At 43.8% G+C, this 12,771-nt stretch overlaps 1 protein-coding gene across 1 annotated transcript; it reads left to right on the top strand.

Moving 5' to 3' along the window:
• Window positions 1-68: 68 nt before the first annotated feature.
• On the top strand, window positions 69-3,167 carry LOC124596562 (fibrous sheath CABYR-binding protein-like). Its single transcript, XM_047135750.1, has 2 exons — window positions 69-1,181; window positions 1,227-3,167. The coding sequence occupies exons 1-2, from the start codon at window positions 69-71 to the stop codon at window positions 3,165-3,167; spliced, it is 3,054 nt and encodes a 1,017-aa protein (XP_046991706.1).
• The last annotated feature ends 9,604 nt before the right edge of the window (window positions 3,168-12,771 follow it).

Raw genomic sequence — 12,771 nt, 5'->3', positions numbered from 1 at the left:
ACCAGCAGACTCAGTAGAAACTATTGCAGAATGGGCTGATGAGCCCCCTAACGAGAAGTTGGATAGTGATGATGAGCCACCAGCAGACAGTAGAAACTATTGCAGAATGGGCTGATGAGCCCCCTAACGAGAAGTTGGACAGAGATGATGAGCCACCAGCAGACTCAGTAGAAACTATTGCAGAATGGGCTGATGAGCCCTCTAACGAGAAGTTGGATAGAGATGATGAGCCACCAGCAGACTCAGTAGGAACTATTGTAGAATGGGCTGATGAGCCCCCTAACGAGAAGCTGGATAGTGATGATGAGCCACCAGCAGACTCAGTAGAAACTATTGCAGAATGGGCTGATGAGCCCCCTAACGAGAAGTTGGATAGTGATGATGAGTCACCAGCAAACTCAGTAGAAACTATTGAAGAATGGGCTGATGAGCCCCCTAACGAGAAGTTGGACAGAGATGATGAGCCACCAGCAGACTCAGTAGAAACTATTGCAGAATGGGCTGATGAGCCCTCTAACGAGAAGTTGGATAGAGATGATGAGCCACCAGCAGACTCAGTAGAAACTATTGCAGAATGGGCTGATGAACCTCCTAACGAGAAGTTGGATATAGATGATGAGCCACCAGCAGACTCAGTAGAAACTATTGCAGAATGGGCTGATAAGCCCCCTAACGAGAAGTTGGATAGTGATGATGAGTCACCAGCAAACTCAGTAGAATCTATTGAAGAATGGGCTGATGAGCCCCCTAACGAGAAGTTGGACAGAGATGATGAGCCACCAGCAGACTCAGTAGAAACTATTGCAGAATGGGCTGATGAGCCCTCTAACGAGAAGTTGGATAGAGATGATGAGCCACCAGCAGACTCAGTAGGAACTATTGTAGAATGGGGTGATGAGCCCCCTAACGAGAAGTTGGATAGTGATGATGAGCCACCAGCAGACTCAGTAGAAACTATTGTAGAATGGGGTGATGAGCCCCCTAACGAGAAGTTGGATATAGATGATGAGCCACCAGCAGACTCAGTAGAAACTATTGCAGAATGGGCTGATGAGCCCTCTAGTGAGAAGTTGGATAGAGATGATGAGCCACCAGCAGACTCAGTAGAAACTATTGCAGAATGGGGTGATGAGCCCCCTAACGAGAAGTTGGATAGTGATGATGAGCCACCAGCAGACTCAGTAGAGACTATTGTAGAATGGGGTGATGAGCCCCCTAACGAGTAGTTGGATATAGATGATGAGCCACCAGCAGACTCAGTAGAAACTATTGCAGAATGGGCTGATGAGCCCTCTAGTGAGAAGTTGGATAGAGATGATGAGCCACCAGCAGACTCAGTAGAAACTATTGCAGAATGGGCTGATGAGCCCCCTAACGAGAAGTTGGATAGTGATGATGAGCCACCAGCAGACTCAGTAGAAACTATTGCAGAATGGGCTGATGAGCCCTCTAACGAGAAGTTGGATAGAGATGATGAGCCACCAGCAGACTCAGTAGGAACTATTGTAGAATGGGCTGATGAGCCCCCTAACGAGAAGCTGGATAGTGATGATGAGCCACCAGCAGACTCAGTAGAAACTATAGCAGAATGGGCTGATGCGCCCCCTAACGAGAAGTTGGATATAGATGATGAGCCACCAGCAGACTCAGTAGAAACTATTGCAGAATGGGCTGATGAGCCCCCTAACGAGAAGTTGGATAGAGATGATGAGCCACCAGCAGACTCTGTAGGAACTATTGTAGAATGGGGTGATGAGCCCCCTAACGAGAAGTTGGATAGTGATGATGAGCCACCAGCAGACTCAGTAGAAACTATTGTAGAATGGGGTGGTGAGCCCCCTAACGAGAAGTTGGATATAGATGATGAGCCACCAGCAGACTCAGTAGAAACTATTGCAGAATGGGCTGGTGAGCCCTCTAGTGAGAAGTTGGATAGAGATGATGAGCCACCAGCAGACTCAGTAGAAACTATTGCAGAATGGGCTGATGAGCCCCCTAACGAGAAGTTGGATAGTGATGATGAGCCACCAGCAGACTCAGTAGAAACTATTGCAGAATGGGCTGATGAGCCCTCTAACGAGAAGTTGGATAGAGATGATGAGCCACCAGCAGACTCAGTAGGAACTATTGTAGAATGGGCTGATGAGCCCCCTAACGAGAAGCTGGATAGTGATGATGAGCCACCAGCAGACTCAGTAGAAACTATAGCAGAATGGGCTGATGAGCCCCCTAACGAGAAGTTGGATATAGATGATGAGCCACCAGCAGACTCAGTAGAAACTATTGCAGAATGGGCTGATGAGCCCCCTAACGAGAAGTTGGATAGAGATGATGAGCCACCAGCAGACTCTGTAGGAACTATTGTAGAATGGGGTGATGAGCCCCCTAACGAGAAGTTGGATAGTGATGATGAGCCACCAGCAGACTCAGTAGAAACTATTGTAGAATGGGGTGGTGAGCCCCCTAACGAGAAGTTGGATATAGATGATGAGCCACCAGCAGACTCAGTAGAAACTATTGCAGAATGGGCTGGTGAGCCCTCTAGTGAGAAGTTGGATAGAGATGATGAGCCACCAGCAGACTCAGTAGAAACTATTGCAGAATGGGCTGATGAGCCCCCTAACGAGAAGTTGGATAGTGATGATGAGCCACCAGCAGACTCAGTAGAAACTATTACAGAATGGGCTGATGAGCCCTCTAACGAGAAGTTGGATAGAGATGATGAACCACCAGCAGACTCAATAGAAACTATTGCAGAATGGGCTGATGAGTGCTCTAATGAGGCATGTTTGGAAGCCACCTCTACCTTTGCAGCATATTGTCGATTTAGAGCTTCTCTTAGTTGTGGCCTTATGAAACTAACGCCCTTAAAAACAGGACCATTTCCGAACAAAACAGCCTTTATCGTTACAGGCCCATCGAAGAAGAGGGCCTTTACTCAACGGAAGGTGTGTCCTATTAAGGCGGCCTTCATAGTCACAGGCCCTCCAAAGATAAGAGCATTTACTCCAGAGAAGGTCTGTCCCATTAAAACGTCCTTTTGTGTTACTGAACCACCGAAGAAGAAGGCATTCACTTGTAAATTTTTTGTACCAAGTAAAACTCAAGTCTCTGGTTTTGATGTGACTAACAATATGAAGTGCCCTTCAAAATTGGGTCAGTCTTGATTGTAGCCTTGTCATCAAGAAAATTTTAATGTACGCTTTTTAGAAGATGGAAATTAATTTGCAAATGTTTTGAATAAATCAAAATTTAATGTGAACCTTCGTTTGCCTTTTTCTTATTTACTCAGTTGTTGTAGAAATACAGCGAGGAAGATAATTTTTTTTACTTGTATTTGTTTGGATGACTGTTTTTGTGATGGAACTGGTTTGTATAGTGCGCTAAACTGCTATTTCGTCAGGACCCACACTTAACAAAAAGAACACAACTGTGGTTATTAATTCTTAGGAGCAACCAACAAAACGTAAATTAGAAAATGGAATCTACAACCATCTTGGGGTTGTCTTCCTCACATTTTTTTCACAAGCAGCAAAAGAGGGACAAATCAGGGCAGTGTGTGACTAAAATACATTGACTGTAAAGACACAACCTCAAAATAGTGGAACATGAAAGTGTGTCTTCACGGGCAACAGGAAATGAAACGATGTAGCGACCATCTTACAAACAAAGTAAATTCTTCTACCTAAGCCACTATCGACGAGACGAGTCATAAAATAGAATCTTAACACACGAACCACATTCAATTCATCATCTAAAACAAAAGGTCAACTGGTGAGTAAGTTGCTTGGTATAAAGCGCATTTAGTTACAGTCTGGCGTAGGAAAAGGTTTGCACTACAAGTACTGTACACAAGTGGGTCTTGCTGCCGAAGGAGGAACCCATGCTTCAAAGGACAGTTTCCTATCCGGAGATGCGTTAAAAGTACTTGCTGCCGCCGCTGTCGCCGTAAGGAGATGCGCTGCGGCCGTGTCGTCGGTTTCACGCGCCTCAGCTTGTTCTCCAAGGGTAACCACTCCTCCCACAGACGCACGAAGTTGTCTCTCAATGGCGAGGGAGCTGCATGGACAGTGAGAGGACATTCAGAAATTGTAATCTCCAGACAGGCATCATTAGCCGCTGCATCTGCCGCTACGTTGCGTTTGCCTAACCGAAAAGTAATTGTTTTTTTCTGTTTTTGAAGTATTGAATTTATCGAGGATTTCAAAGAGTATCTCTGGAAGTTTTGAAGGGTGCTGCCCTGGCCGGACCTACAATAAAAATTAAAGTAAATGTAACGTGAGAGCTAATCACTACGAGGTTTGCTGCTGGAAGTACGTCAGCGTGGAATACGTAAACGACTGCAGCTACTTGCTGCAGTCGCGCTGAAACCTAAACGCCGAATTGTAGTTCACTGCTGCAACGGCGCAGAACAGCAAGCAGGAATGTGCAGCTGCAGTAGTTTTAAATGCGTCCATTGGTCCGAGAGATTACATGACGATGACTGCATGACAATAAACGTAGGTTGAAGTTATACTGAAGAAACACGAATGTTTATCAAGCTCGTTAGGTTATTTACTTCATTTCGTATCCTTTCACGTATTATTCATATTCTCGCGTCTCACTGTATAAAATAAATAATTGGTATTGGTATTGTTGCAGAAGTTATTGTTTAAGGAAAAGCACTGAGAATGAAATTTATCACTGAAAACTGCTACTCGCGAAAGAAATACTACAGAATCTACTGAAGAGCTAATACACTGAATTATGCGCCTGGTCAAGCCTGCCAATGCAAAGATGCTGCGTCTTACCTTATTTTGCTGGAAGCTTCATTGCGTCTTCCCGCAAAATTTTAGAATTGGAAAATATCTTCAGATTTTTGTTATTTCTCATACATTCACGTCCAGGTCCAGAAAGTTGATTTTTCACATGAAACAAAGAGAACAATGTAACAAATGACAAAATAACAAGTCCGACACGCAGTCGCCAATATAAAATAAATTAAATAAAATATTAATAAAATATTAATTATTAATTGTGTATGATAGTGATTGGATGTAATTAATATTTGCTTATCTGGAACGTGGACCTTTAATTATTCGGTATCAGACGCTTGACAATGGCTTTTTCGTAAATGTAATGTTATTCGTAGTTGACCGTGAAATAAGACTCAAATAATCGGACTTCGTATTTAAATCGTTTCCAAAGACTGCTGCGGTAGGTGCGGACTCAAATCTAAATCTCAATATTAGAATAATTTGCCAGCCATGTCAATACGTCGTACATAGGTGACTGTCTACTAAACATAAAAAGTTTACACAGTTAGTTAAATCAGATATATTCAACGAATAAGCCTACAGTTAAGTAATTCTACTTACTTTCATAAATATAAATTCTTTACAGAATCGAGTGCCTAGTAAGATTGCAACTCACAGTGTTCTTACATAACATCAAATATGGCGGTGTGCCAGTTAACAAAATATACGTGCTTCCAGCCTCAGATATTCTCCTCGACCTCCTCCTTCTTAAAGAAACATAAGAGTATCGTAATTGTGTTTTTGTTTTATCAGCGACACAGCGCTGCAGTTCTGTGCCATAGGCTTTATTTATTTGTCACAGATTAATTATTTAATTAAGATTTCGCGTTTCCAAGGAAACTCACGCACGGCATGCAAATGTGCCTTTATAACTGCTAGCGATCGCTGAGGAGGAACAATTTGTTTTGACTGTCAGAGAAAGCAAATAGCGGTATTAAGAGCCTTTATACAATGATAAGCCAGAACATTATGTCCACCAACCAACTATCGATATAAACCCATCCAGGCGATAGCAGCGTCACCTAGCGAGGAATGACTGCCAGTCAGACACAAACATGGTGCATGTATTACATGTATATGTATGCTGTCTGTGTGTAGAATGGGGAAGGCGGGCGATCTACCTGAGTCTGACCGAGGGCACATTTTGAAAACCTCTAAGGCTCGGTACGAGCATTTTGGAAACTGCGCGACTTGTTGGGTGTTCGAGGGGTGCTGTGTTGAATGTCTTCAACACGTGGCGGAACCAATATTAAACCACGTCCGGACGTCGTGGGGTTGGGCGTCCACCCCTCATTGCAGATGTCGGACGTCGCAGACTGGACAGACGAATAAAACAGAACAGCAGGCGAACTGTGGCGGAACTGCCTTTGGACTTTAATGCTAGGCAGAGTACAAGTATGTCTGAACACAGAGCGCACCGAATATTCCTAACGATGGAGCCTCCGCAGCTGACAACCCATGCATGTGTCAATGTTAACACCGTGACATCGACAATTACTACTGAAATGGACACATATCCATCGATACTTGGCGTTGCCACAGTGACAGAATGTTTCACGGCCTGATAAATCCGGAAACAGCGTGTCCAGATGCTCCGTGATGATGATGGCTTTGAAACAGAGGATGACACGCGTAAAGATGAAATACTAAACACCTCTCTCCAAAGCTGTTTCACAGAGGAAGATCGCACTGCAGTTCCTTCTCTAAATCCTCGCACGAACTAAAAAATGGCTGACATAGAAATAAGTGCCCAAGGAATAGAAAAGCAACTGAAATCACTCAACAGAGGAAAGTCCACTGGACCTGACGGGATACCAATACGATTCTACACAGAGTACGCGAAAGAACTTGCCCCCCTTCTAACAGCCGTGTACCGCAAGTCTCTACGGGAACGGAAGGTTCCAAATGATTGGAAAAGAGCACAGGTAGTCCCAGTTTTCAAGAAGGGTCGTCACGCAGATGCGCAAATCTATAGGCCTATATCTCTGACATCCATCTGTTGTAGAATTTTAGAACATGTTCTTTGCTCGCGTATCACGTCATTTCTGGAAATCCAGAATCTACTCTGTAGGAATCAACATGGATTCCGGAAACAGCGATCATGTAAGACCCAACTCGCTGTATTTGTTCATGAGACCCAGAAAATATTAGATACAGGCTCCAGGTAGATACCATTTTCCTCGACTTCCGGAAGACGTTCGATACAGTTCCGCACTGTCGCCTGATAAACAAAGTAAGGGCGTACGGAATATAAGAGCAGCTGTGTGGCTGTAATGAATAGTTTTTAGCAAACGGAACACATCATGTTGTTCTCAATGGAGAGACGTCCACATACGTTAAAGTAACCTCTGGTGTGCCACAGGGGAGTGTTATGGGACCATTGCTTTTCACAATATATATATATATATATATATATATATATATATATATATATATATATATATATATATATATGACCTAGTAGATAGTGTCGGAAGTTCCATGCGGCTTTCCGCGGATGATGCTGTAGTATACAGAGAAGTTGCAGCATTAGAAAATTGCAGCCAAATGCAGGAAGATCTGCAGCGGATAGGCACTTGGTGCAGGGAGTGGCAACTGACCCTTACCATAGACAAATGTAATGTATTGCGAATACATAGAAAGAAATATCCTTTATTGTATGATTATATGATAGCGGAACAAACACTGGTAGCAGTTACTTCTGTAAACTATCTGGGATTATGCGTACGGAACGATTTGAAGTGGATTGATCATATAAAATTAATTGTTGGTAAGGCAGGTGCCAGGTTGAGATTCATTGGGAGAGTCTTTAGAAAATGTAGGAGGTGGCCTACAAACACTCGTTCGGCCTATAATTGAGTATTGCTCATCAGTGTGGGATCCGTACCGGGTCGGGTTGACAGAGGAGATAGAGAAGATCCAAAGAAGAGCGGCGCGTTTCGTCACAGGGTTATTTGGTAAGCGTGATAGCGTTACAGAGATGTTTAGCAAAACTCAAGTGGCAGACTCTTCAAGAGAGGCGCTCTGCATCGCGGTGTAACTTGCTGTCCACGTTTCGAGAGGGTGCGTTTCTGGATGAGGTATCGAATATATTGCTTCCCCCTACTTATACCTCCCGAGGAGATCACGAATGTAAAATTAGAGAGATTCGAGCGCGCACGAAGGGTTTCCGGCAGTCGTTCTTCCCGCGAACCATACACGAGTGGAACAGGAAAGGGAGGTAATGACAATGGCACGTAAAGTGCCCTCCACCACACACCGTTGGGTGCCTTGCCGAGTATAAATGTAGATGTAGATGTAGATGTACCTTCTTCATGAAGCCGGTGGGAGGGCGCGAATCCGTCCTCTGCCAGGGGAAGAGCTCCTGGGCACCTGAACTGCGTGACGGAGACAAACTGGCGGCGGCTCCTTTATGTCCTGGAGAACATTCACGTGGGAATTCATGAGTCCAGTGGAGATCGTGCAATGCACCACAACGGCCAAGGAGTATCGAACACGAGTTGCAGACCACGTGCTCCCTTTCACGACGATAATGTTTCCCGATGGCAGTGGCATTTTTCAGTAAGATAAGGCGCCCTGTCAGAAGGCCAGGAGTGTGATGGATTAGTCCGAGAAAGACAATTGCGAGTTCCACAATTGATTTGGTGGCCCCCAACTCGCCAGACCTGAAACCAATAGAACACATTTGGGATGTCGCGGCGTCAGAGTTTATCGCCCTCTCCCCGGAATTTACGCTGATTAGGTGACTTGTGTGCAGATGTGGTGCCAACTCCTTCCAGCAACCCGCCAAGGCCGAATCGCTTCCATGCCACGAAGCGTCGCCGCTGATATCCGTGCCACACTTGGAAATACCGCCTACTAGAGAGGTGGTCGCAATGACCTGGGTGATCACTGTGAAACCGCCGGTCGTTCTTCTAGCGGCCAGCTGGTGTTCCAGCGCTCTGCTGTTGTCTCTGGGCTGACGGATGATCTCTGCCGCCATCTCCCGAACAAAGCTGTACAAGGTATTCTACTACTACACAAATGCGCAACATACATTACACATAAAAAGTTACAAAATTTTACATGTCCCTTTACCAATTGTTTATTTGTCTCTTGCTGTTTCAGTAGAGTGAAGAGAAACCTAAGAAAATTACATCGCAATAACATGCGAAATCATTCTGTCCCAGCACAAATTATGCAGATGAATTCAATCGCTGTATCGCTGTTGACAGGCTCTCATAGAACTCTCAAATTTAGGGAGTGCTGACTGCAACGCTTTACTCCCTGTTTCCACAATGTTTGTATGAGATAAAGATTGTGCGATTGAAATGTGCTGTCGAGGTGTAGTATAGTACTTTAGCTTCTCGCCTCCTCCTCCCTCCCCCCCCCCCCCCCCAAGAAAAAAACTGAAGTTAAAATTAATGTGACTGAATAATGTCTAGTTATTTGAATGAGAACTTTGGGCGAGAGAAGTCGCTTCCCCACTAGTTTTAAACAATCCCACACAGGTATAAATTTGGTTACTGCTTTGAATTCCGAAGTGCATAAAGCAAAATGATTACAAGTTACAGCTCATAATCATACTTTGTCTGATTGTCGTTGTCGAAGTTACCACCTGGAATAAAATCTCTGTGGCTCTACGGAATTGTGGCGATCTTAAAATAATCAGACGCACATCGTACGCCGTGGGGATATACGTATTGGGTGCTATGACGCTCTCACTGTGCAGCTTGGGAATCACTGTCCAAGTCGTGTGTCAATTTTGATAAAGTCCAGAAGTTAACCTCTTAAAATAGAGCATAAACGACCGTAGCGCAGGCTCCACTGATTTCCCAGGATTCAAATTTCCCTACGAGTTAACGACACAGTGAAAGGGTACAATACCGCCCGACATTGAAAATAGGTACAACATACTTCATTATTATTGTCAGAACAACACATTTTTTGTAAAAATAACTCAATTTCAATTAATACAGCGAAGCCGGACACCAGTGTGGGAAAGAATGACAATTTATTTAATTGATCACATGTGCACTCCCACAAAATAAATCCCTACATCCAGATTGGTGAGATCTGTGAAATGAATGAATGTATGGTCGTCTGCTAACTGCAGATAGTGAATGTGAATATATGATCATCTTTGAGACGATCCTTTGGCCACCTTTGGTGGGACCAAAGAGATGAAATTTATCTGAGCTTTGAGCGCCTGAAATGTGGCTGACCAATACGGTAGCAAGGTGCTCCCCCACTTCGGCAGAGGTGCGAGAGGACTTGAAGAACGGCCATGTTTCGGCACTCTACCGCTGGATCTTGTGCTGTTAATACCTGTCTTAGGTGTGCTCCGTAAAGACAAAACAGTGGAGACATGGTATACATGTGGAATATTTAAGAGTAGTTTGAAATAATAATTTCTCTATTTCAGGAACTTTTGTGGGGAGAATTAAATGTCAGGCAGGTAATATTAATGGGATCGTAGTAATCTTTGGAAGTGACCAACGGTCACAATGAAACCACGTGTAGCAATAAGTTGAAATACTTCCGTGTGCTTAAGTTAAGCTGAATTACTAGTGTGTGTAATATAAGTTGAAATATTTAAGAAATGGCGTGTGCAGGACTTGAAATTAGAGGCGAGTACTTCCACGTGGTGAGTACTGTGTGAGTGTCAATCTGTGTATGAGACAAAGGATAAAGAGAAGTTCTCGTCCATGGTATCAGTTGAGGACTCGTGTGTGTGATGAATATGTTCTTAATATTACTTTGCGTGATATGTTTCCATGTGACGCTTGATTCAAACTATAATACTCTGAGAGAGAAGCAAGGTGAGTCAGCCATCTATCCAGCAACGCCACTTGGCTTGCATTGCACAGGAAGACGTGCATATATCTCCAGAGTTCATAGTAGGAAAGTAGAATTACGAAGTGGGGCAGTGTCGTGTGAAACTGGGATAAATATTAATTGAAGTGGGAAAGCTGAAAGTGATAATGTTGTGACTATTCCCTGTGTTGTATTTCATGTTGTAGTGTGGTGTATGTCATGTAATTTAAGTATGTGTGGTTTGCATGGGAGAGTAGCAAGGTAGTTTCAGAGGTAGTGGGTTATGCGTGTTCCTTTTGTACCGCTCGGTCTGGAGGAAAGTTTCGTGATGATGGTTGTGAGAGACGAAGTGTGAGATATAGCAAAAGATCCACCATCCTATCCAGAAAGTGCACTGTAGCGTTAAATAATTACGAGACCATAAGGTAGAGAATCACCAATGTAAAGCCATGCACACTGGGCGGAATTTCTCATGTGTTATTGTTGTAGGTTATAGAATTTGTGTGTTTAGGTTATAGAATTTATAGGAATAAATAAGATAGCGATAAGAAAAAGATTGGTGGCCTTTTCCTTCGAATTGTATGTTGTCATGATATCCAGAATTTATAATGTGTGCACCACTCATATTCAGTGCAATGGCCAGGTGTTGATAAAAGCCGTTAAAAAAAAAAAAAAAAAAAAGAAAATGTGGTATTGCCAGTGCGTAGTGAACAGTCAGAGTTCTGTAAATTACTGATAGTCAGAAGTGCGTTTCCGTTGCGTATTATTCATATAGGAGGATAATTTGTAACTTAATTGTGAGTACGAGAGTTCATGTTACTCGATAAATAAGAATGGATCCACTCGCTTGGCAGACCACTCATCTTGCAGGCCTGACTGCTTGATGCCACAGTATGAGCAAGGCATGTGGGTGCCCCTCAACAGCAAATATTGTTCCGAGCCGCAGACAAGGGAGAAGTCAAAATAACCAAAGAACTGAAAATACTTCTTCCATTTACGAAATTATATTTTTCCATAAGTGATCGTCCTAGCTACATTTCAGTATACATCATCCTCTTGTATGAGATGAAATGTTGTCATAATTCATTAAAAACTACGTTCGATATTCAAAAAGTCAGTTTTCAACAATGCCACTAATCACAGTTTCGCTGAGATTCTACTCTACGCAATTCTAAATCAGAAGTAATCAGTCCATTGTACACGTAATGTTCCACATTGTATAAACATTCCTTGTAAATTGCGGTTGGAACAACTGGAGGAAAATGAGTGGAGTGTTGTATGACAAGAAGGTGAGCATTGGGTTGAAAGGGAAAGTGTACAAGTCGGTGGTAAGGCCTGCTATGATATACGGGGCAGAGACATGGCCAATCACAGTAGCCCAGGAAAGGAAGATGGAAGTGGTGGAAATGAGGATGCTGAGGTGGTTGTGTGTGGTAACAAGGGAGGACAGAATTAGAAATGAATTTGTTAGAGGAGCTCTGAAAGTGGGACCCATTGGGAAAAACATACAAGAGAGCAGACTAAGGCGATACGGATACTTACAGAGAAAAGAGGAAGAGTATATCGCAAACAGAGTTGAAGATATAAAGATTGAAGGAGCGAGAAGAAGAGGAAGACCGAAGATGAGGTGGAAGAATAAGATATCCGGGGACCTAAGGGAGAAAGGATGGAAGAAGGAAGAGGCAATGGATAGAGTACTATGGAGGAGAAGGATCCAGAAGAGCAACGCCGTCCGTACGTGACGTGGGACAAGGAGACGATATAGAAGAAAGAAGAAGAAGAAGTCCTTGGATCACGAGTCAGAGGTAATCCGTGTCTCGCAGTCATAATGAGTCTTTGAGCCAGATATGCCGGCCGCGGTGGTCTAGCGGTTGTAGGCGCTCAGTCCGGAACCGCGTGACTGCTACGGTCGCAGGTTCGAATCCTGCCTCGGGCATGGATGTGTGCGATGTCCTTAGGTTAGTTAGGTTTAAGTAGTTCTAAGTTCTAGGGGACTGATGACCACAGATGTTAAGTCCCATAGTGCTCCTGCTACGGTCGCAGGTTCGAATCCTGCCTCGGGCACGGAACCGCGCGACTGCTACGGTCGCAGGTTCGAATCCTGCCTCGGGCATGGATATGTGCGATGTCCTTAGGTTAGTTAGGTTTAAGTAGTTCTAAGTTCTAGGGGACTGATGAC

This window comes from Schistocerca americana, chromosome 1, assembly GCF_021461395.2.
Source record: "Schistocerca americana isolate TAMUIC-IGC-003095 chromosome 1, iqSchAmer2.1, whole genome shotgun sequence".
In the NCBI taxonomy this organism is placed as follows: domain Eukaryota; kingdom Metazoa; phylum Arthropoda; class Insecta; order Orthoptera; family Acrididae; genus Schistocerca; species Schistocerca americana.
Note: the sequence above shows the minus strand (reverse complement) of the source record. Positions and strands in the feature narration are given on the sequence as shown.